The 20,491-nt window shown below is 42.2% G+C and overlaps 1 protein-coding gene across 1 annotated transcript in view; it reads right to left on the minus strand.

The window, feature by feature from the left end:
* LOC121616660 (fibronectin-like) overlaps positions 1–20,067 on the minus strand; it is a 39,635-nt gene extending 19,568 nt beyond the window's left edge. Inside the window, exons 1-13 of the mRNA XM_041951542.1 lie at positions 19,954–20,067; positions 12,701–13,101; positions 11,571–11,696; positions 11,336–11,470; positions 10,875–11,006; positions 10,539–10,676; positions 9,654–9,812; positions 8,898–9,095; positions 8,463–8,645; positions 7,544–7,720; positions 3,111–3,266; positions 2,618–2,746; positions 2,092–2,235 (exon numbers count right to left, since the gene is read on the minus strand). Coding sequence (XP_041807476.1) covers positions 2,092–2,235; positions 2,618–2,746; positions 3,111–3,266; positions 7,544–7,720; positions 8,463–8,645; positions 8,898–9,095; positions 9,654–9,812; positions 10,539–10,676; positions 10,875–11,006; positions 11,336–11,470; positions 11,571–11,696; positions 12,701–12,830 — 1,807 coding nt within the window. The 5' untranslated portion in view covers positions 12,831–13,101; positions 19,954–20,067. The remainder of the gene's footprint in view (positions 1–2,091; positions 2,236–2,617; positions 2,747–3,110; positions 3,267–7,543; positions 7,721–8,462; positions 8,646–8,897; positions 9,096–9,653; positions 9,813–10,538; positions 10,677–10,874; positions 11,007–11,335; positions 11,471–11,570; positions 11,697–12,700; positions 13,102–19,953) is intronic.
* Positions 20,068–20,491: the final 424 nt, after the last annotated feature.

Consider the following 20,491-nt stretch of genomic DNA (forward strand, 5'->3'; position numbering starts at 1 on the left):
GAGGTTTTCAGACCACTTTTCCAAATAGCAGACCTGTAATCAAAGTTTCTGAGCAAGTGGCTTGGTTAACCAGAAGTTGCTAGCAGATACGCAGACCTCAAAAACAATCTGGGACCAATTACTGCCTATTACAGACCCACAGGCCACTGGCGAGGGTAAGGGTTACATAGAATCAGATGTGGGACGTGCATGAAAACGGATGCACACTTGCAGTGGATATACTGCGTGTACAAACACACACACAGCCACCCAGCACTGCATACACACAAGTGTAATGGTGTAACGCACAAGCACACACATGCATGTTCACATCCCCCTTTACTTTGCACACATAGACACAACATTCACGCTTGATACAGACAGATGCACAGCACAGTGGTGATAAGGACCACAGTAAAGGGAAGTAATTCTGAGAGTCATCCTAACAATAAGAAACACCCCAAGAGATTAAAATACATCACAGAAGAGGAGAGATAAACACAGACGGCAGAAAAGAAAACAACATTTTTTTTTAGAAGATTTTATCAGTGTAGGGCTAAATCTGATACTCGTGAAAACCTTTTAGAAATCAGTCCTGTGGATTTTCCATTTTTACCTTTTATGGTGTTTCACCCAGTAAGCCAACTTGGGGTCTGGATTTGCCTCTTGCTGCCCTTAAATCTTAGCATGCTGTATTTTGTATGCCGAGGCGCACACACACTCACACACGCACACACACACTTCACAGCTGGTTGCTATTATGGCCACTTGCGGCAGAATAGTGCCCTACATTTTGTGTCTCTCGTCAACCTGCTCTACACACAGAGCAAACAAGTAACAGTTCAAATGTTCCTTTACGTAAGACTTGTCGACCTGAAGTTTTGTTTCCATTACCATAGCTTCACCGCCTCACTCGGAGCTGTGCTGACATATTTATGCAGCATGCTGCGGGAGATTTTAAAATGTTTTGTTCTTAAAAATAGCAAACATCTACCACAAAAGCCAATCATACTGTGCATCACTATTTTTAACAAGAATGAGGGGAAATAGGAAAAGAATGGGAACAGCATTATATGTTGTATTATTCAGGGATGCCATACTAAACATAATGCAACACAACAAACCAAGGAAAGCTACAGAGAAATAGTGACTGTTTACAACTCAACAGGGGGTGTATATTGCTCTAACCAATGGGAAAGCCCAGAAAGAAAAGTTTGAACAAATTGCACACTGTGTGGCACAATGTGGTCAGTTGTAATGACAAAGGGGGCAAAATGTTAACAAGTGAAAAGCAATGCCTGTGAAGAGGCACAGACCTCAGCAGGAGAAAACCTAACGTCAAGACAAAACACTGAGAAAGATTTTGCTGTAAAATGCTTGTGTGCAGCAATGCTATCTAGCCAAGCTTTGTCTCAAGTCATCAGGAATGAGTTAACTTAACCATCATGGCTATGAATGAATGAATGAATGAATGAATGAAGCCTGACTTTCAGTTCTGAATGATCCCAGCTTATGACTCACTACTGTAAGACATGAGGTTAAATATTAAGTGATCACTAAACTGCACAAAATTGAAAACTGCAGTTCAAAGGGCTTTTAAGGTGTGTATGTGGTAGGCGAGTGAGTCGGGGGTGCATGCACACTTGCACTGTGCTGTTTTGTACAGCTGTGGAAACAGCACAGGGGATGGACCACATGCTAGCTAGAACAAAGGCTCAGAGTGGGGGGTGTATCTGTAAAAGAGGAAATCACACCCCCTCCCATTTCTGTCTGTTTCACATCAAAGTCAAGGGCCTCATTTTCGAGGTGACTTAAATAAACATTTTGCTCCTGTGAACATTTTGTCCATTCATTATGCTGTTCTACACCAGTTTTCATATTGTCATCAACCTGTCTTTTTATGGATAAAATAAACAGCAATGTCTGATTTTGGCTGATCCTGCAAATTAAATGCAAATAAAGAATGAATTAACACCCTTCAACTCAAGCTCCTTCAACACAGTGATGCAAAAATCCTATAAAAATCCAATATTGCCATTAAGTAGTCTTGATGACTGACTTGCAGCATTGCCCATTACATCACCTAACCTAAATGTATATTTAACATCTTACCAGGGTAGGACTGCTGGGGCTCGCAGCTGAGTTCTCCAATGCCGTTACCATAGCAATAGCACTTGTACATGATTCCGTGGATGACTTTATCCCAAGACTCTCCAATCTGATAGAAGGCTCTCGTCTCCGGCTCCTGGCACTGGTCTGAGAGCAGAGTCACATAAAACCAAATTCAACAGGGACCATTTACAAGAGCTGTGGAGTTGGCACAAATGCTGTTCCGCTCAAATAACATTCTTTACATGTCAGGGCCTGCAGTTGTTGTGCATTATTATTATTTTAAAAGGGTGGAAGTGATGCAACCACATAAATATGCTGAATTATTGCGCCAAATATCTGTTAGGTAGCTTAAGTAGGGATCACTCCATACAGGACAATCCCTTAACCTTCCATACAACTAGTTAAGTCTAAAATTAGCTGAGACAAAAAGTTTTGACCGTTAAATCAAACATATTTTTGAATGTTACTTGAGGGACACGAAATGTTGCAGCTTGTAAGATGTAAACCTTAAACGTGGTAAACTCACCAATGGCGTCACACTTCCAGCGGCCACGGCCCTGTCCAAAGCAGGTGCAGTTCATAGTGTAGCCTTCCTCATGTTGTTTGGTGAAGGTTTGGTTCACCTCATAGGTCAGACCATCCACAATACACTGGTCTACAATAGACACACAAACACAACGAATGTGTGAAGACATGGGCGAGCTAAACTTGATGAAGGTACCTCACTGTTTTCGCACATCTGCTCTTCTGAACTGTGAACGTGTGTGATGCAGGTGCAACCGAAGCCCCATAACATGCAGGTGTGCAGGCTCATTTTTAACCTTCTGGCAGGTGAGTGATTATATCAAACGCGACCTTTCACCTCTTCACTCAGAGAAGTCTAATATTACTCTCTAATTATTACCCCCCAAACACAGAGGGAGAAAAGGTGATTGATATGTGCTGTCGTGGCAGTGTTTTGTGTGATTCTGTATCACACTGTTACACACACACACTCACAATTACACACACACACACACCTTTAAGCTGGGAGTAAGCAACACAACTCCATTCTCCTCGGCCATTGCCGACGCAGGTACACCGCATCATGTGGCCCAGAACATCGTGCCGTTTGTCCCACTGGTCTCCAACGCGGTACATTACCCCTTCACTGGTCGTACACACTTCTTCATGGGCTACAACACAAAGGACAAAGCCAGTTAAAAAAGTGGATACGTTGGCAAGGACACAACCGTAGATTACTACATCTGTAGCAGGAAACACAAACCAAATTGCATCACACAAAATAATCGGATGCACAGGCATGCATCCGAACATATCGTGCATGTAAGCTGTTAGTAACACAAGCAGTGCATAACAGCATCAAGATAAAAACAGACAAAAACACACTATAACGAATGATCCCCCATGGAGATGACTGATTCTACCCTACTATTACTACACAAGGCCGCAGAGGATACAACCACAGAACACCTGTGCCCATGGGAAAGAAGATTTTCCGGGATGGAAAGCCAGAAACAGCTGTCTTGTGCCCTTGTGTGTATGAATGACTGTGTGTGTTCACCATATGTTCTCCGCTAATTAAAAGAGTGAGTAGCTGTTATCAGGGAAGATAGAAAGTTTGTGAAGGTGGGTGGGACAGGTAGAGGCCTGCACTACATAGAGTGTGTGTTTGTATGTGAGGGAAAGAAAGTGCCTCTGCAACTTCGCTATATGAGACCATGTATTAACACTCTTCCTCAATGCATTTTTAACAAACCACTTGTCTAATGTATACAGTATTTTACCAATGTTTATATCTTTATTTTGTGTATTCTATAGATATCTATCTATAGGCTAATAGGCTACTAAACTGAGTGTGCATTATCTGTTTAACTATCCGTAAAAAAGGGACTTGGAGGTGAAGCCAAAGGGCAGATCTGCTGCCTTGGAGCTCAGCCTGGACTTTTTTTATGCCAGGCAGAAACTGGACCAGAGTAAAGATTCTTTGGACCTGGTTTGGTGGCTTTGTACCAAGGCTGTGACAGGGGCAGAAATATGGGGGCTGGAGCTTTTTAGGACAAGGTATGTTGAGCACCTCTGCAGTGGTACGAAATATGCAATGGCTAGTCCTGGGAGCTGAGGGAGCTAAAACAAGTTCCTCCAGGCAAAACAGATTAGTAATTAACTAACAGTTTGGTAGGAGACTCAAACTGAGATGCAGAGGAAAAACCAAAGATTTGGTGCCGGCATATTGGGCTAAAATTAAGGAAGCATTGTCTTGGGGCAAAATGAAAACTTCACTCCTGATTTTGAAGAGGGACAAATATACAAGTCATTATGGACATGCTTTTGAGCATTGTTGAGGTAGAGAGAAAACAGCAGATCTATTAATGTAAATGGAGCAGTTTGTATAACGGAGGTGTACCCACAGCTGGAGACTATTGCCCCCATCGTCTCAAGAACACATGGCAGACACCAGATTAGCCTATCCAGCAAACTTTCTTGATGGAGACAGGTGGAGGAGAAGGGGCTCCAGACTATTACTGTCATTTAAACACCACCATTAACATCTCAAGTACCATGTTTGTTTTGACAATTCCTGTGAAGTCACTAATGTCAATATCAAAGACCCCCCGCTGCTTTGACTGCTGGACTGAGTTTAACACAGACAACCCGCTTTGACATTGGCTAAAGGGCAGGAGCTCTGTTTTTCCCCTCTTTAAAACCTGACAGGGTGTTTTATGTTTTTAACAACAGGGTGTCGGCCCACAGGTGGGTCATGCAACTGGAGAAGGCATAAAAGGGAATTCTGAAGAAAATTATAGTTTTAAAAGAAATCTATCCATCACTTGATATGTACTTTTTTAAATTCATCATTTAAAAAAAAAAGCGCAAGGATAACAATTCTAGGTTGTCTACATGTGCATGTGCCAACTCTAAACACCTGCACACAGCAGAGGCTCTTAACTTCAGAGCAGAGTTAAATAAGTAAGTGAAGCTTTATTTATACAGCACTTTTAAAAACGCAAGTTACAAAGTGCTTCACATACACACGCATAAAAAATGAATACACAAAAAAGTAAGAATAAATTTCCATGTAAAACACAGCACAATGAGAGACAGCCCAAACTAAAACAAATCAAAATACAAGACAGGGATGGAGCTCTATAAAAGGGCTTGCCTATAAAGACTGGTTGTTAGAAGCCACTTAAAGCAGTCCACAGATTCCAGCAAATCTGATAAACTGGGGAAGATAACTCCGGAGGGCTGGGGCTAAAACTGTAAGGGCACGATCACCTTTTGTTTTAGAGCTGGAGCGGGGGAGGCATAAAAAGCAGGGATTTGAGGGCCAGAGCAGTCGAGAAGTAGAATGAGGAACAACTAATATCAGATATGTAACCGGGGGAAGCGTCACGAAGAGTAAGTAAGCGACAGGATCTCGTATTTTATTCTGAATTTAACAGGAAGACAATGAAGGAATGCAATTATGGAGGGAGAACAGTTGATTCAGGTTATTGGTTTAGCAGAGAAACAGTTCTATTTATTATCGGTATAATGCTGATATGACATGTCTTGAAAGTGACAATTGACCCTGAGGAAGCATGTACAAGAGAAGAGGATTGGTCCAAGGAGCGACCCCTGAGGGACTCCACACCGCAAGGGAGCTGAGAAGGACATGATTGTTGATACAGCCATTGAAATATCTGTTAGTCGAATAAGAATGAAACCAGTTTAAAGCTGTAAATGCCAACCCAGTTCTGCAACCAATCAAGTAAAATGGCATCATCAATGGTGTCAAAGGCTGCTGCAAAACAATTAGAATAAAAATTAAATATTTACCTGTGTCTGCATGCATGAGGGTCATTGGTCTTTCTTATTAATGTTGACTCAGTACTATGCCCATGCTTGAAATTGAAGATTTCATAAGCCTCAACCAACTTCAGCTGTTGGTCTGTAATGATTTTTTTCAAGGATTGTGGATAAAAAAAACTTGGAGATTTGGTCTATAATTCTCTAACTGGGCTGGGTTCAAATATTTGAACTTCTCAAAAAGATTGCTCTGATCTATCTTACCACACTGCAAAAAAAAATAAGATGAGCTCTTTTGAGATAAAATAAATCCAGTTCTCCATTTATCTGAAAATTCAAAGACTGCTTTATCTCAGATAAATCCTGAAGATGTGTACCATCCACATTTTACAGCCTGCCGCCAAACAGTTTATTCCATCTTCTATCTCTCAACTTTGATGTCTACCAAAGTCTACTTTGATGTAGACAGCAATAAGAAGGGTTTTTTGTTTAAATTGAAGCTACCCTTCCTTCCTATTTGCAGATATTGTTTTACAATGTCACCACAATTGACTGTGCTTAGATCATGTCAAGCCTACAATAATGTTCAAAAGGCATTAGTCAGCTTGGATCCCAGGCTTTAGAATCTACTGCAAACTTTAATTCACTGTAAATACGCAACATAATTATGTGGCTTTTAAATTTGACTATGAGGCTCATTCAGGCGTTAACACACATTAGCTCTGATATCTAAATGAGTCATCGAGACTTTCAAAGTTCGTAGTCTTTGTTTAACGGCATCATCATTACCATTTCATTACTCCTTTAGACAGTGGTGCAGTGTCAATGACCCCCTAGTGTTTCACTGGCCTCAGCCTCTTTTGTTACCCGTGGAGACCTAATTGACACCTATGCAACACCAAAACACACTTCTTACAAGGCAACAGTGACTTCAATGTGAGTTGCGCTATAAATATAAATAAAAGGTGTAAGAAATGCAAATTAGATTCCGTCTGTGCCATCAGCCACGACTCGTTTCTAACATCACTCCAATAATAGCTTTCATGTAAATTAAATAAGGTTACCCATCAAATCTTTTCATTGTCAAAGAATGCTCTTAATGCAAAGGCCGTCTTAACTCCTTAATTCAGACTGGGCGGAGATACATTTTACTAAAGACTGGGAGGGACGTTGCAATTAGCCATGCTAATCATGTTAGTGGCCCGCGTGGCTGGCAAACTGTGAAGATGATCAGCAGTCTAGCAGTTTGCCATGCTGTCCTCAATAATGGAGATAAAAACATGTTTTTCCCTCTATTTTGACCATCTACCCACATTAAGTTAATCTTAAGATCTGAAAACATCTGTCTCATGTTGTAGTGTGGACTTGGAAATTTAAACAATGGTGACAGTTGGTTGCTACATGGTCTCCAGTGTCTCACAGTCCAGAAACTTGTAATGTGATGTGTGAACTGATGGCTTGTGACAAAGTAGACAAAGTTCCTCTGTTTTCTTTAAAATGGATACTTGACTGACATTTTAAAACATGATACTGTGTCTTACAAGTACTTTCAGTACCACATCACTTCAAACAACACCAACATTTGTTGTTGCTTTGTGCCCTTTGTTCCCTCTCTCGTTCACACACACACACACACACACAGAAACACACACACACTTACCAGCCATGGGACAGAAACCAAATCGTTGTTCTGCATCATAGTTCGTTGTGGTGCCACACCACTTCATGCCATCTCTGCGTCCCTCTGCAGTACAGTCGGTGTAGTTTCGGCCATTATAGATGAAGGGGAACTGGCACAGAGCACCGTTAGAATTACCGCCTCGTGTTGCCACAATTACTGTGAAAAGGAAAGCACAACAACAATATAAATTGGTATCCTTGTGAGTTATCAATATCAAAACCCCAAAATACAACTCCTGTTTTCATATTATGTGTGCAGTACATAGTATTAAACAAGATTTGTACCAAGCATAATCCCAAACTTCAGATATGGTGCAGGGTTTTTTTTATGGATATTGACTAATTTAGCTAACATTGATTAAGTATTAAATTAAGTCATCTAATTTTGGGTATAATCTTTAAAAAATAACAGCATACATAAAAACATTAAAACGTTTGATACTTCAACCTTTAATGACACTGTTGGCAGCTCTGCCCCTTTAGCAGACTGAGCTAACGTTAGCTTCATAGGCTAACAGGACAAGCTAGCTCACAGCCATGAAAATACAAGAGCTTTTATCCTTAAAACAGTTATTTAATGTATTAAATAGTTTAAATGGTAACAACTGTCCACTGTTGACCAGCTGTATGTTATTTAGTACAATACTAAAATTACCAGAAGGGCGAGCTGCCTTATGCTAGCTGCTAGCTAGCGTATCTGAAAACGACACAAGGAGATTCGCGACTCTAGAGAAAAACTCACCACTGAGCAGCAAAAACAATTCACGTTATCTCCAAACTTCAAAATTATATATGAAGTGACGCTACACCAGTAAATGTAGAGCGTATACACCAAACAACACCCAACCACAGCAATCTCATCAATTAGCTACAGCTGAGCTACTGTCCCATCAGCTCACCATTCTTCTCTGTGCAGAAAGAATATTTCTGCTCAGTCTCAAAGTCAGAGGAGGTTGAACACCACAGCTGTCCATCACTGCGTCCATCAGAGGTACAGGAGTGGTAGGTCTTCCCCTTGTAGATGAAGGGAAACACGCAGGGCTGACCTCCGGAGTTGCCACCGTACACTGGAGCTGGTCCATCTGTGTGAAAACAGGGACACACAGTAATACATTAACATGACTAAACACATGACAACATGCAGGTATGACCAAGAGCTTATCACCTCTAACAGCATTTGTGTGTTGAGTTGTGTGTTTATTTCTCCTCAGACGAATCGTACAACTGAAAGTGAACTTGTCGCATTCCAGTTGCAAAAATTATAATAAATTTGTGTAAACACACTGGTGCACTGGCATGTTGTGAGGTTGGAAAGACAAAACAGCATCTCTTACCCCACTGTTCACAGCTGACTCCATTGCCAAGACAGGTGCAGATCATCTGCTTGGTTCCCTGGTTCTTAATCCAGCGCTGGCCGACGAAGTACGTCAGTCCTGAATCTGTCCGACAAGGTCCCTCCTGGGGAAGCTCAGGCACAGTGGCAGGCTGGTAGACTGCAGGCTGGATGTTAGTGATCACACGGGAGCCAGTGCCTGAAAAGCAATGTAGGATTCAGGTCAGAGGAAGCAAGAATATCAAAAAAACTGAAAAACTGCTGATGATGTTGCAGCTAAAACAGCACAGAGGGTTGCCTTTAATTAAACATGAGAATAAACATCTTTGAATATGCAACTGTAACTGGAGTGCATCTCTTTGCATGACTTCAGCTTTAACAACAAACTGCACCGGCTTATCAATGATTATGTTCCGTTTACAAAAAACAAGTTTTCCTTTTGAGTTTTTTACCTTCTCTGTGTCACGACAAGCATACGTCTCACCCAGTAATCACTTCAAACCACTTCAAGCACACCTCTCCCACTAGCTTTCCCATGTTTCATTTCTCCCTCCTCATTTCCCTGCCACCTGTCTCTTTCTCATGAGGTCATGATCATGAGTTACGAGACACGTCTTTCTCACTTCAACACTTGGACACTTGGCACTTCTTATCTCTCCCTCCTCGCAGCATCTGTCTCTGGTATACATTCTTTTCTCCACATAGAGAGCAGGAGGGAAGGGGGGGAAATAAAGACAGGGATATTATCATTTCTCACCCAGGCCAGTGGTGTGAAGTGAAGCATGCCTCTCACACTTCCACTCCCCTCGGCCGTTCCCTGTGCACAGACACTGGAGCTGGTGACCTTGGGCGTCTGTTTTGGTCCAGGTGTCTCCAATACGGTAGGAAGACAGAGTATCCTGGTCATTACAGCGATCTAGGAGAGAAGTGAATGAGAGGACTTAATGAGAAATAGATGGAAACTGTGAGACAGCAAATGTGGCCCTTTTGGTACAAACTCTGAGGTGGGAAACATGGGGAAACCTTTATGTTAATGTGCATGTGTAAAAGTCTGCAGTGGTTCTGTGGGGAATGATTCCACCTGGCCACCAGCTGTTTCCATGTTTGTAATGATTACAATTTATTGATGACCTCCATTGCAAGAGTATCCAAGGCCACCCTGGAGTTTTGCATGTGACAACAACAGGGAATAAGATTAATTTTCATCTGTTACATCAGCCAGCATCATTAAGGATCCAAGTGTCTCATTGGAAACACAACTGGTAAACATTTCCTCCTCAGCCCGTTAAAGTCATCCAACAAATCGCAAGCTACACTTTGCCTTTAAGTTCTGCCAGTGAGGCTTGAGAGTATGTCTGTGTGGCACTCTATGAGGCTTAAGATGTGTATTGACTTGTCAAAAAACTGCAGCATTTCAGCAGCAGTTAATTTAATTTTCCGCTTGCGTGGTTCTTAACGATCCAGCATTGCCTGTCTGTTTCTGAACAAGTGGGGTTACATTTGCGTAGACAGAAGACACACAAAAAGAGAAAGTGACAGGACGGCCACACACATGGGATTTTCAAACGATTTCTCTGCAAATTCAAAGCGATGCTGCTCTGTCCCATACAGGCAAAGTTAAGGGGCATAAAGTAGGTCTTACTTCTGGAGGTGCATGTGATGCGTCCACTTCCCTCTCCGAGACAGGTGCAGTCCACCACCATCCACCCCTGGTACGGCTTCTCCCACGTCTCCCCAACAACATAGGATGTTCCCGCAGAGTTGTCATAGCAACGCTCAGCTGCAGGAAACACACACTTATTAACCCCTTAATCAATTATTTCACCAATCAAACAGTGTGGACAAAACACTGAAAGTAATGTTTATTAATTACCTGAAACACTGAGGACAAAGAATAAAATGAAAAAAAAAAAAAGATCATCACAAATTCTCTGGCAATCTAGTCATCTGTTAGTCATCGGCTGTCTGAATGACTCACCCACAGGTTTGCAGGTCCACTCTCCCTTGCCATTGCCCAGACAGACACACTCCAACATGTAGCCTCCTGTTTCATGGGGTCTCCGCCAGGTGTCACCTATCTTATATGAAGCCCCGCCCTCATGACAGCGGTCTAGATACAGGGGAAAAGGATGATTTTAGAGACATTAATATGCATCCATGCTTTTCCACAGAGGGAAAGCACAGGAAAAGACATAGAAACAAACACTCAAGACATTTTTCCCATTATCTAACCACCCAACTGCTAACAGCTGCACAGCACCACTTGCTAATAAACTGTGGAGAATATGGAGATTAACCAGTTTACTGGCATCAGTCTGGGAAACCAGGGTATGCACAGAAATACGTGCTTGGATGTGTGGTCTGGGGTTAGAGTGGTGATTGGCAGCAGGGCAGCTCCTTGTAGAGCTCATAGAAACACATGCAAAAACACAAACTTACTGGCAATGGTGCAGCTGATCTTGCCCCTCCCAGAGCCAATACAGGTACAGTCCCAGATCATGCCGTCCTTGGGTCTCTCATAGGTTTCTCCCACAGAGTAGGACTGCTCGTTGATCTTATCGTAGCACCTTTCCTCTGATACAGGGAGAAAACAATGGGAATGGGAATGATGCAAATGATGTGCATGGTGGGCACAGACTAAAAAAAAAAACTAGATCAATACACACAAACTAACCTTCAGGCTTGCTTTTGCACTTGATGCCAGCGACTCCATGGCAGGTACAGACCAGAATGCTGCCCAAATATGGCCGTTCCCACTGGTCATTGATGCCATAGAAGTGACCATTCTCTAAACAACCATCTGACAGGAGGAAGAAAAAAACACAGCTGATGAGACTTTGGTGCAAGCTAGAACCAGGCGGCGGGAGGTGAAATAAAAGGCACCTCCTCCCTACCTCCTCCCACATCAAAACACACGCAGTGCAGGGAAAATGTGAGCGAGAAAAAACACACCCCACCCGCACACACCCACAAACACTGTACCTGCTTACTGTACCATGCCCTCTTTCAACGTGGAAAGACAAATGCAGCCACTGGAAAATGGTCTAACCCTGCCCAAAACTACAAAACACATAGATCAGTATGATAAAAGACAGAAGCTCCTTTTTACCAAAATAAGCAAACCCTAAATTGGAATAAACATTCTACTCTGGGACGAGACTTCACCCATGTCTGCGAAATTGACCCTGGATGTGTTAAGCTGACTTCAAAGGCCCCCCTGGCTGAGTAATAAATCAGCTGCACAGGGTGGAGAATGATATCCACTTTTACTCTCTCTCTCCCCCACCAGGCATGTTCTTTGTTCACATCCCATGACTTCACATGCCAAGAACATCTTTTTTTTCCAAGTTTAAAATTGAAGCCAAGTGTTTTTTGTATTTCTTTTTTCTCTCTCTGGAGCTTTGATCCTTGGCCTTCACACACGAATGAAGTTGAGGAGATCAGAAAAGTTGTTGGGGTTAGGGTTAATCCAGCGACTCCAAGATTAGAGATTAACAAGCGATTATCGTTTTTGATCCGTGAGGTTTCTAACTGTTTTTAACTGCAGGGACGAGCCAACAGATGACACCCGAGAGGGTGCAGGGACACGGGCTGAAAAAGAAAAACCCTGCTGCATATGACATATTGCTTCCCATCTCCACGACTGAAAATGTCAAATCATCTAAATTAACTATAATTTCATCCCTTTAACCCTGAAGACCCCCCAAGAGCCTTCTGGTGGTCCCCGGACCCCAAACAGAGAGCAAGCTTTACTGCAAGAAATCCCTCTTGTGAGTAATAATTTTGGGAGACAAAAAAACTTACCCTGGGAGACTGAGGGGACGTGATGCTGCTGCGCTTGTCGCCGACTCTTGTGCGTCCCTCTGGGCATGCAGTTCACCGCGCTCCCGATACAGAGCGCAACCAGCACGCTGGCTATGGTGCTGCCGGACATAGCCTACTGTTTAATACGAGCCGCCGGGCTATTGCAGAATGTGGTTACAGGTGATCCTTGTGCAGAGTTTATTTCACCAGGGACGGAGATTTCCAGTGCAATTCTTATATTGTGCCGCGTTCCAGCCTCCCGGATCAGTCCGCTCCTCTCCAGCCCGCAGCCCCAGTGTGCAGGTTACCAGTCTGTGGGAGTGATTTATCTGGGCATGGCTAAGTTTCAGCCGGGGGAGGGAGGTCCAACAAAGAGGCAGACTAGCCTACCCACGCAGCACCTAGAAGAGAGGCAGGCAAACTTTTTACGAAACAAAGATGGTTACGCAAATTTCAGCTCATAAACTCTTCTTCTATTTTTTTGACTATGAGGTAAGGCAGCCGGTTATTTGAAATATGCCTCGGTTGTCTCCATGCAACCTGCAACACTGAAGTAAACAAACTTTAAAATATCGTTGAGGCAAAAAATTATGTGCGTCCTTGGCCCCAGCTCATCAAATGGGTGGAAAAGTTTGGAGATTAGGACCCTGTTGGCCACAGGGGTGCAGCCCTTCTCTCATCTATGCACTTTTAAAGAAAATCCATCAGTAATTTACTCAAAACTACAACAGATGTACTGTTCATTTAGTCGCTTGTACACCCATCTACCCCAGTTGTGTCTGACTAGTCCCAGGTGTGCTTGAAAGTGGATTTAAATACATTGTGATTGTTTTGAGCTTGAGCATGCAGGACAGGACATGTCCAGCCGGACATGTTTTTTGTTTAATCCTTTTAACCGGGTTCACGTTTCTCTGTTTCCAGCAGTAAGACCACCTGCTCTCCAATACATGGCCATTCACTAGATGTGAAAGTCAGGAGAATAAACATTGATTTATTTTGATGCCGTTGTTTCTTCTCTATAAGCCTCTCACACTCCATGTAGCCCAAATTCACCCCTATGATGAAAAATATCGGGGTCTTCATTGCTAAGTGTCTTGCTTTAGTACTGCTTTGCTTGGCTTAGGCAGCACAACCATGCTACAGGAGGTTGATACTATTCATACTGGCCTATAGGTTTTACACACATACTGCACTGGTAGTGATCTGCAGGAATTAGGTCAGTGGCGTCAGTGTCTGGAAAGCCTCCAGTAGCTTAAAGTTTCAATGTCTGGAAAGTGTTTATATGTCCGCAGGTTTTATTGCAATGATACAAACTCACTTCTGTAACGTGCAAGTCAAGAGGTAATTTTTCCTCCCACTCTTTTGTTCTTCTGTCTCTTCTCCTCAGTTCTGATCAGTTGATCCCTTTGTCCTGTACATGCTAGATCCATTCTAATTGGCTTGGTGGTCCAGTTTAAGTCTTCACCATCATATAGAGCAAGATGAGTGCTTTAAAAGTTTATTCCTTTTTAGATTAAAAACTTTTTTTGGCAACTTGAGTTTTCTTTTGCATCCTCTCTGTCAATTTCTCTCCTTTTTGTTTGCTTTTTCTGTTAAATGGTGACCACTTTCTGAATGGAAACATACAGTAATGCCTCTGCTTTGCCTAATCACCCATTTGTTTCCCCTCCCCATGAGTGCAAACTTCCTGACATGTCTTTAGTCACCCCGAGACCATTTTGAGGTTGAAACACTCATGCATGGTGAGTCCCTTTCTTTTCAACAATAGAAACTGTTGTTTTGGGACTCTCTTGGGTCCATCCTGGATTTACTGGACACATCAGCCAAGTTTTAAAATAAATGTCCCCCATAATGATGATTCAGACACTTCAGTACAGCCTTTGGAATACTGTATGTTTCCATGACATGGATGAAATATTTTTCGTGTGAGCTATTTCACATTTCATGGCTTTGCATTCACTTTCAGTGTAATCTCTTCCCTGAATGGTCTCGAGAGACTGGGTCATGTTATTTCATGTGCAGTATTGTTTATGTTGAACAGAAAGGAGATGGCAGTTTGTGGATAATCACTGCTAACAATCTCTATTAGTTCTGCAGAGCCGGTATGTTCCCTTCAAATTTGTATGTAAATTAATTCAATGTCATCAAATAATGTTAACTACTGGGAAGAAGAAAGAAAAGCCTCTTCCAGCTGAACACGCTCCAAGTTTGTTGTTAAAACTGTATGTGTGATTCACATACGAAAGCAATTTGCTTTCAAAGTGATCTATTCCTGAGAAAAGTAAAAAAAAAAACAGCAATATGGGTGTTATCATTTCCTCGGAAATGTCATGAGCTGGTAAATCACACAGATCATGCCACGGTGAAAAGGCAGCTCTCTCGCTGAGGCCATGTGGGTTATCTTATGTGTGTCAGGAAATCTACAGCGTGTAGCTGCATTACTGAGGCGCTAGAGAGATTTTACGTTGGCATCATTTGGCTCCACCGTGACATTCGTCTTAACGCTGTCGTTCATTGAGCATTTGCTCCACACCATCAGTTACGGAGGAACTTATTTTGATACGCCACAGTATAAGGACCCATCTGTTACATTTTGTCCCATGCATGGGAAATCTGTTTGCTGACATGTCGACACACTGTAACACAGACTGTCTGGGAGGTTTAATCTTTTTTTTAGAGACAAAGAAGTGGGATAAAACTCAAAGACTCAACTGTATCCCTGTCAGTGCACATGCAGGTCATCCTGACCGAAGCGCTGCATTCACCTTTTGTGAGGTACAAGTTTACGAAACTGTGCCCGGCTTGAGAAATGCAGCAGAGAGGCTCCACAGATGTTTCCAGTTACAGACCTACAGTGCAAATGCAATCTGCTTCTCTGTTTATCTGCATATATAACTAGTCCTCCTGTGATAGTTATTCTTTCTTTCTGCCTCCCTCCCCCTAAGCCCTCAGAATACACTCATCTATATATGGTCATGTTTGTTGGATGGCGATGCCATGTAAAGGTGAAGAGGTGAAAGGTCATCTGATATACTGCTGACAGCAATATTTACACCTTGCTGTTCTCATTATCCGTGGAGATATTGGCAATATTATGTTTCTTCGTCGAACTTGAGCTAAGAGCTCGTGACAACAGAAAATTGCAAAGTTTGCAGCACAGAGGGACAATCAACTTTAGGCCGCAAACTAGAGGAGAGGAAAACAACATGTGTCATTGCATCATGCTGTAATAATGGCGTAATCTGAGTCATATCAATCTTATGTAGTGAGATAGTTATATTAAAATTCAGTTATCCACTGAACTGAAACAAGCGCTAACCACCAGATTTTCCGCTGGCGTCTTTTAGTGCTCTTCGATTCTGTCATCTGTCACACTCTGTCACACATTTGTCCAAAAACACAGTCAAGTAGCTTTTTCTCAAGTAAAGTGACAGTTCGTCTTTTTCGCCCGCTCACAAGACTACCCCAAGCTCGACTCGCTTCCCTGCGGTTATCATCTCCAAACCACTTCTGCTACTGCGATGAATGATGATGAGGCCAGAAATCCCAATTTAAAGCCATTATCTGATTATTGTGCAAGTTAACTGGCCGCTGTGGCTTCACATATAAATATACAGACATTCTTATGGTCATTAAGTCTGGTTTTAAGTGGTAGTTTGCCATTAAAGGGAATCACGCAGGATGGTCACAATGAAAATTGCGTCAATCTTTTCCAGTAGGCAGCTTGATTACATTGTTTACGGGGACGATAATATCCTGCGCTAGGAAAAGATGATCACAGACACAAAAGGGCTGTACAGAGCTTATCTAATGCAGAGGATGTAAAAACCTCTTGTTGCATATACATACAGTGCATGATTTTTAAGAGGTAATGGGAGGATTTCTGTGTCTTTTGTCTCCAGTGAACAAGGTTTGCAGACACTGGAACAACTTATACGAGATGCTGTCTTGCTTTGGATGTTTGGGAAGATCTTGAACTGAGAGGAGAAGAGAAAGTGAGAGGACAGAGAGTGCATGAAAGAAATCAGGAGGAGAGAGAAAGAAAGTTGCAAAGCTTTAAGGTGAAAGTAAAACTGTGGAAATCTCGGAAGGTTTCAATCTGAGCACAAGGCTGCGGGAGGTATCAATAATCCTCAGAGACAGTGGGAGTGTTAAAAAGAGGTGAGATGATGAGAGTGACTGGAGAGTTGAGAAATTTGGGCAGAGCGAGTGATGCTTTATGCTGATGTGTGGAAATCGTACAGTAACTCAGCGTCTGCATTGCACAACGCATTCCCAATGATCATCATGAGAAAGGGGACAAGGGTGAGGGAAGAGGTCACAGCTGCAAAGCCTCCATACAGCTGTCGCACATGTTCATCCAACTTTCGAAGCCCTTCTCCAAATCTGCTCAAACTGTTTCTCTGAAAATCTGCAGGTGCTGTCTGCTCTTACTTTCTCTCTTTATATTATCTGTCTCTTCTTTCTCACTGTGGTTTATCATCATGAAGTGTCTTGTCCTTTTTTTGAATAATTGTCCAAAAAGTGTTTGCTGTATTGGAAAACACTTCTGCAAGAAACGGCCCAGCATGCAGCGCCACACGCTTGACCACAGTTGATCTGTGTAGCTGTGTCCTTTTCACGGGCTTCCTCATACTTTCAAAGGCCAATTATGCTGAGATGGGTTGGCAAGTGTGCCACATCCCAAAGGCTCCTCCAAAATGCAGTTGAGAATTCGGAGCTGTGCCCAGACGCTGTTTTTTGCCAAAATTCGGATGAAGTATCCTAAACTGTATTGTTTCTAATGCTGTCGAACAGTCCTTATCTTCTCACCTCAGAAATAACCATGTGACATATAAAAGGACATTTAGAGGCCATTGGGCATAGTGAATAGACTCCATTAACTTGACCAGTGAAAAAGCCTCAAATGCATGTTAAACCAAGATTTGACTACTGATGGACAGCAGTGCTTTGAACTATATATACTGTATATACAGTATATACACACACACAGTTGTTTTTTTTCCAGTTGTCTATCAAATTTAGGAGTAAAGAATCACCATTCATGAGCTTTCCTGGTTTACACTCTGGATTAAACACATCCACTGCGGTTCAAAGCAAACTTCCACGTAGTGAAGCTGGAAATCTCAGAGTTTATGAGTTGATGAGGACCCCCTGAGTGTTCGATCATTTTTGTTTGTGGGTGGGAACCCACAATGACTGTGAATGTGGTGAATCCTCTGCACAGCATTTGGAAGAAGCAGAAGAGGATTGGGAGGAGCTATGGGTTAAACCTTCAGTCCTGTGACATCTACACCTTTTGCAGGGCAGAGGAGGCCTCCTTTTTCATGGGTTTAGCCATGCAATCACCTGTATGCTTTGATGGTAGTTCTATCGAGTCTGGTTCTGCTTTTGCTGGTCCTGGATTATTTATCTGTAGACCTTGCAATCAGTATATACTACTTGCACTTAAAGTACAAAATATATTCCTTCCATGTGTCTCAAAACTTGAATCATACTAAAGGAGCATTTCTAATCTGTCAACATATCCTCTGTTTCCTTGCTCCCTCTTCTTCCTCCTCCTCCCCCCATTCTCCAGGGAGATGAGGTCACTGTGTGAGGAAAGATGGAGTGATTAGGAGTTCAGACTCCACACTCCTCTTAACTGTTTTACTTCTGGATATCTTCAAAAAACATCACAGTATTTATAACTGCTCAGAGCTGGTTAGAAATGTAGCATAAATCATCGTACAGCTGAGAAGGCTGAATTATTGTCCTGTTATTCTTCGTCCATTCAGTAGCTGCTGGAGCAGCTACCGTCAGCATTTGTCTCTCAGCACAACAGATTTACAGAGGAGACTTTAAACATTTAAAGATTAAGTTCCTCGGACGTACTCTACTTCATATGTAGTGTACAGAATTTGTTTTAGCAGCATATATGATGCAGACAAACTGCAAATTTAAGAAAGCTGCTAAATAAAAATGTTTTTGTGTGGGTGCCTCCCCCTGGAGATTCGGATATCTGCCCCCTCTGCGTTACCTCACTCACAGCCGTTTGCTTTGGAGGATTACAAGAGAGCGTGAGAGTGACACAACCCCTAACCACCTCCACGGCCATTAGATGCAGTACGCCGCAGATATGAGTGATTCAGATCTCTCACCATTGAATTATTGCAGATAGACAGGAAACTTCCAAGTTTGTCACGTACACCTCATAGACCAGTTCCACTGTTATTTTAATGAGAATGAGGACTGTTTTTAACCACAGGAAAGTGTGACACTTGTGTTATTTGTCAAGGTAACATAAGAGGCATCTAGTCTGACTTATGAAGTTATTTAATCATTCTGTGCAGAACATTACAAGATAAATTCTATTTCAGAGATGTAAGTTTGGCGATTAAAGACCATCTACTTTAGTGTCGAGCATCGTTTTGAGTTCCCACTTCAAGACCACAATCTGCAGCTGACTATCAAGCCGATAATCTTAAGAACATCAGGTGTTAAACAGTATGATTGCTTCACAATAGTGAGATTCACCAGAACCATTTTGCTAACATTCTTCTGACTTCAAGAAGACACTGAAGTTGTTGTTCCTGCTGCTGTGGGTCTTCCTCAAGGCCCATTAATGTGTTAGCTAACTGTTGAACTGAATGGTATTTTGGTACATGAGAAGTATGAGGCTATGTTGGCCTCAGTTTAAGTGATTTGTCCCTGTAATAATTCTTCATTATCAAAACCTCTTCTTTACCTCTTCTCTTCTTGCTTTTGTCACTTGTAAGAATTTCTTTTTGTGCTTCTATGTTACCATTTCTGCAAATTAAATGAGATATAAGTCTCTATTTTTCAGATAGAAAATTACTATTTATTTGACTGTATGTAGCACAAGTGCTATGCATTTTTATATACTGCACCTTTCTCACTTTTAAGATATTTCTTTTGAGTTTCTTTCTATTTCTTTCTTTCTCATTTCTTAATTTTTAACATACATAACGAAAGAAAAAAACAATCATTGATGGTAAAAAGCAAAAAAAAAACAGAATAAGACCAGAGGCGTATACATCTGTATTGTGAGATTGTGAAAGACATGACTTTATATAGATACGTGAAACACACTAACCAAAGCAATCCAGACATATCTGTTGAATTCAAAGAATAATACACAGACGGAAGCTGCACTTAATTGAAAAGCTCATTCATAGACGAAGCAGCTGCGTTCTGAAAGCAAACAGCCAGTAAGTGCAGACTTTGAGTGTTTAATTATTCAATGAACTTACTGAGGTCCAAACAAACTGAAGAGGCGCAGTGGGTTCGGTTTGCTTATTCAAGGTTTATGAATGCATCCTGTCTCATTCTTTGTCCTTTCCACTTCAGTTTAAGATGCTCCGTCTTTCTCAACACCCCACTTTCCTCAAATGCTCCCAATCCCTCCCTCTTCCTTCATCCCATCTCTCCATCTCCGCCCCCAGACCCCCCACCCCATAAACAAACAGACAGATGATGTCATCACTGCCACATTTGGTTTATCTCCTGGTGACAGACCATAATGCACTGGGCTGTTGACCCCCGCAGGGAACCCAGATTGGAGGAAGTCAGAACTCACAAGGGGGTATGGTGGTCTCTCTCTCTCTTTGTTTGTGTGTGTGTGTGTGTGTGTGTTACAGCCAGCAGATCTCACAGACAGATGTGAATTGTGCTGTATCCTAACAGCACCATAAAAGTGTATCCTCCACACTACTTCTCAAGCAGCCCTCCATACGGACCACTGAACACACCAGTAGCATCTCATAATGATCAAATGGATTTACTGCCTCT

Source organism: Chelmon rostratus, chromosome 13 (genome assembly GCF_017976325.1).
Source record: "Chelmon rostratus isolate fCheRos1 chromosome 13, fCheRos1.pri, whole genome shotgun sequence".
Classification (NCBI taxonomy): domain Eukaryota; kingdom Metazoa; phylum Chordata; class Actinopteri; order Chaetodontiformes; family Chaetodontidae; genus Chelmon; species Chelmon rostratus.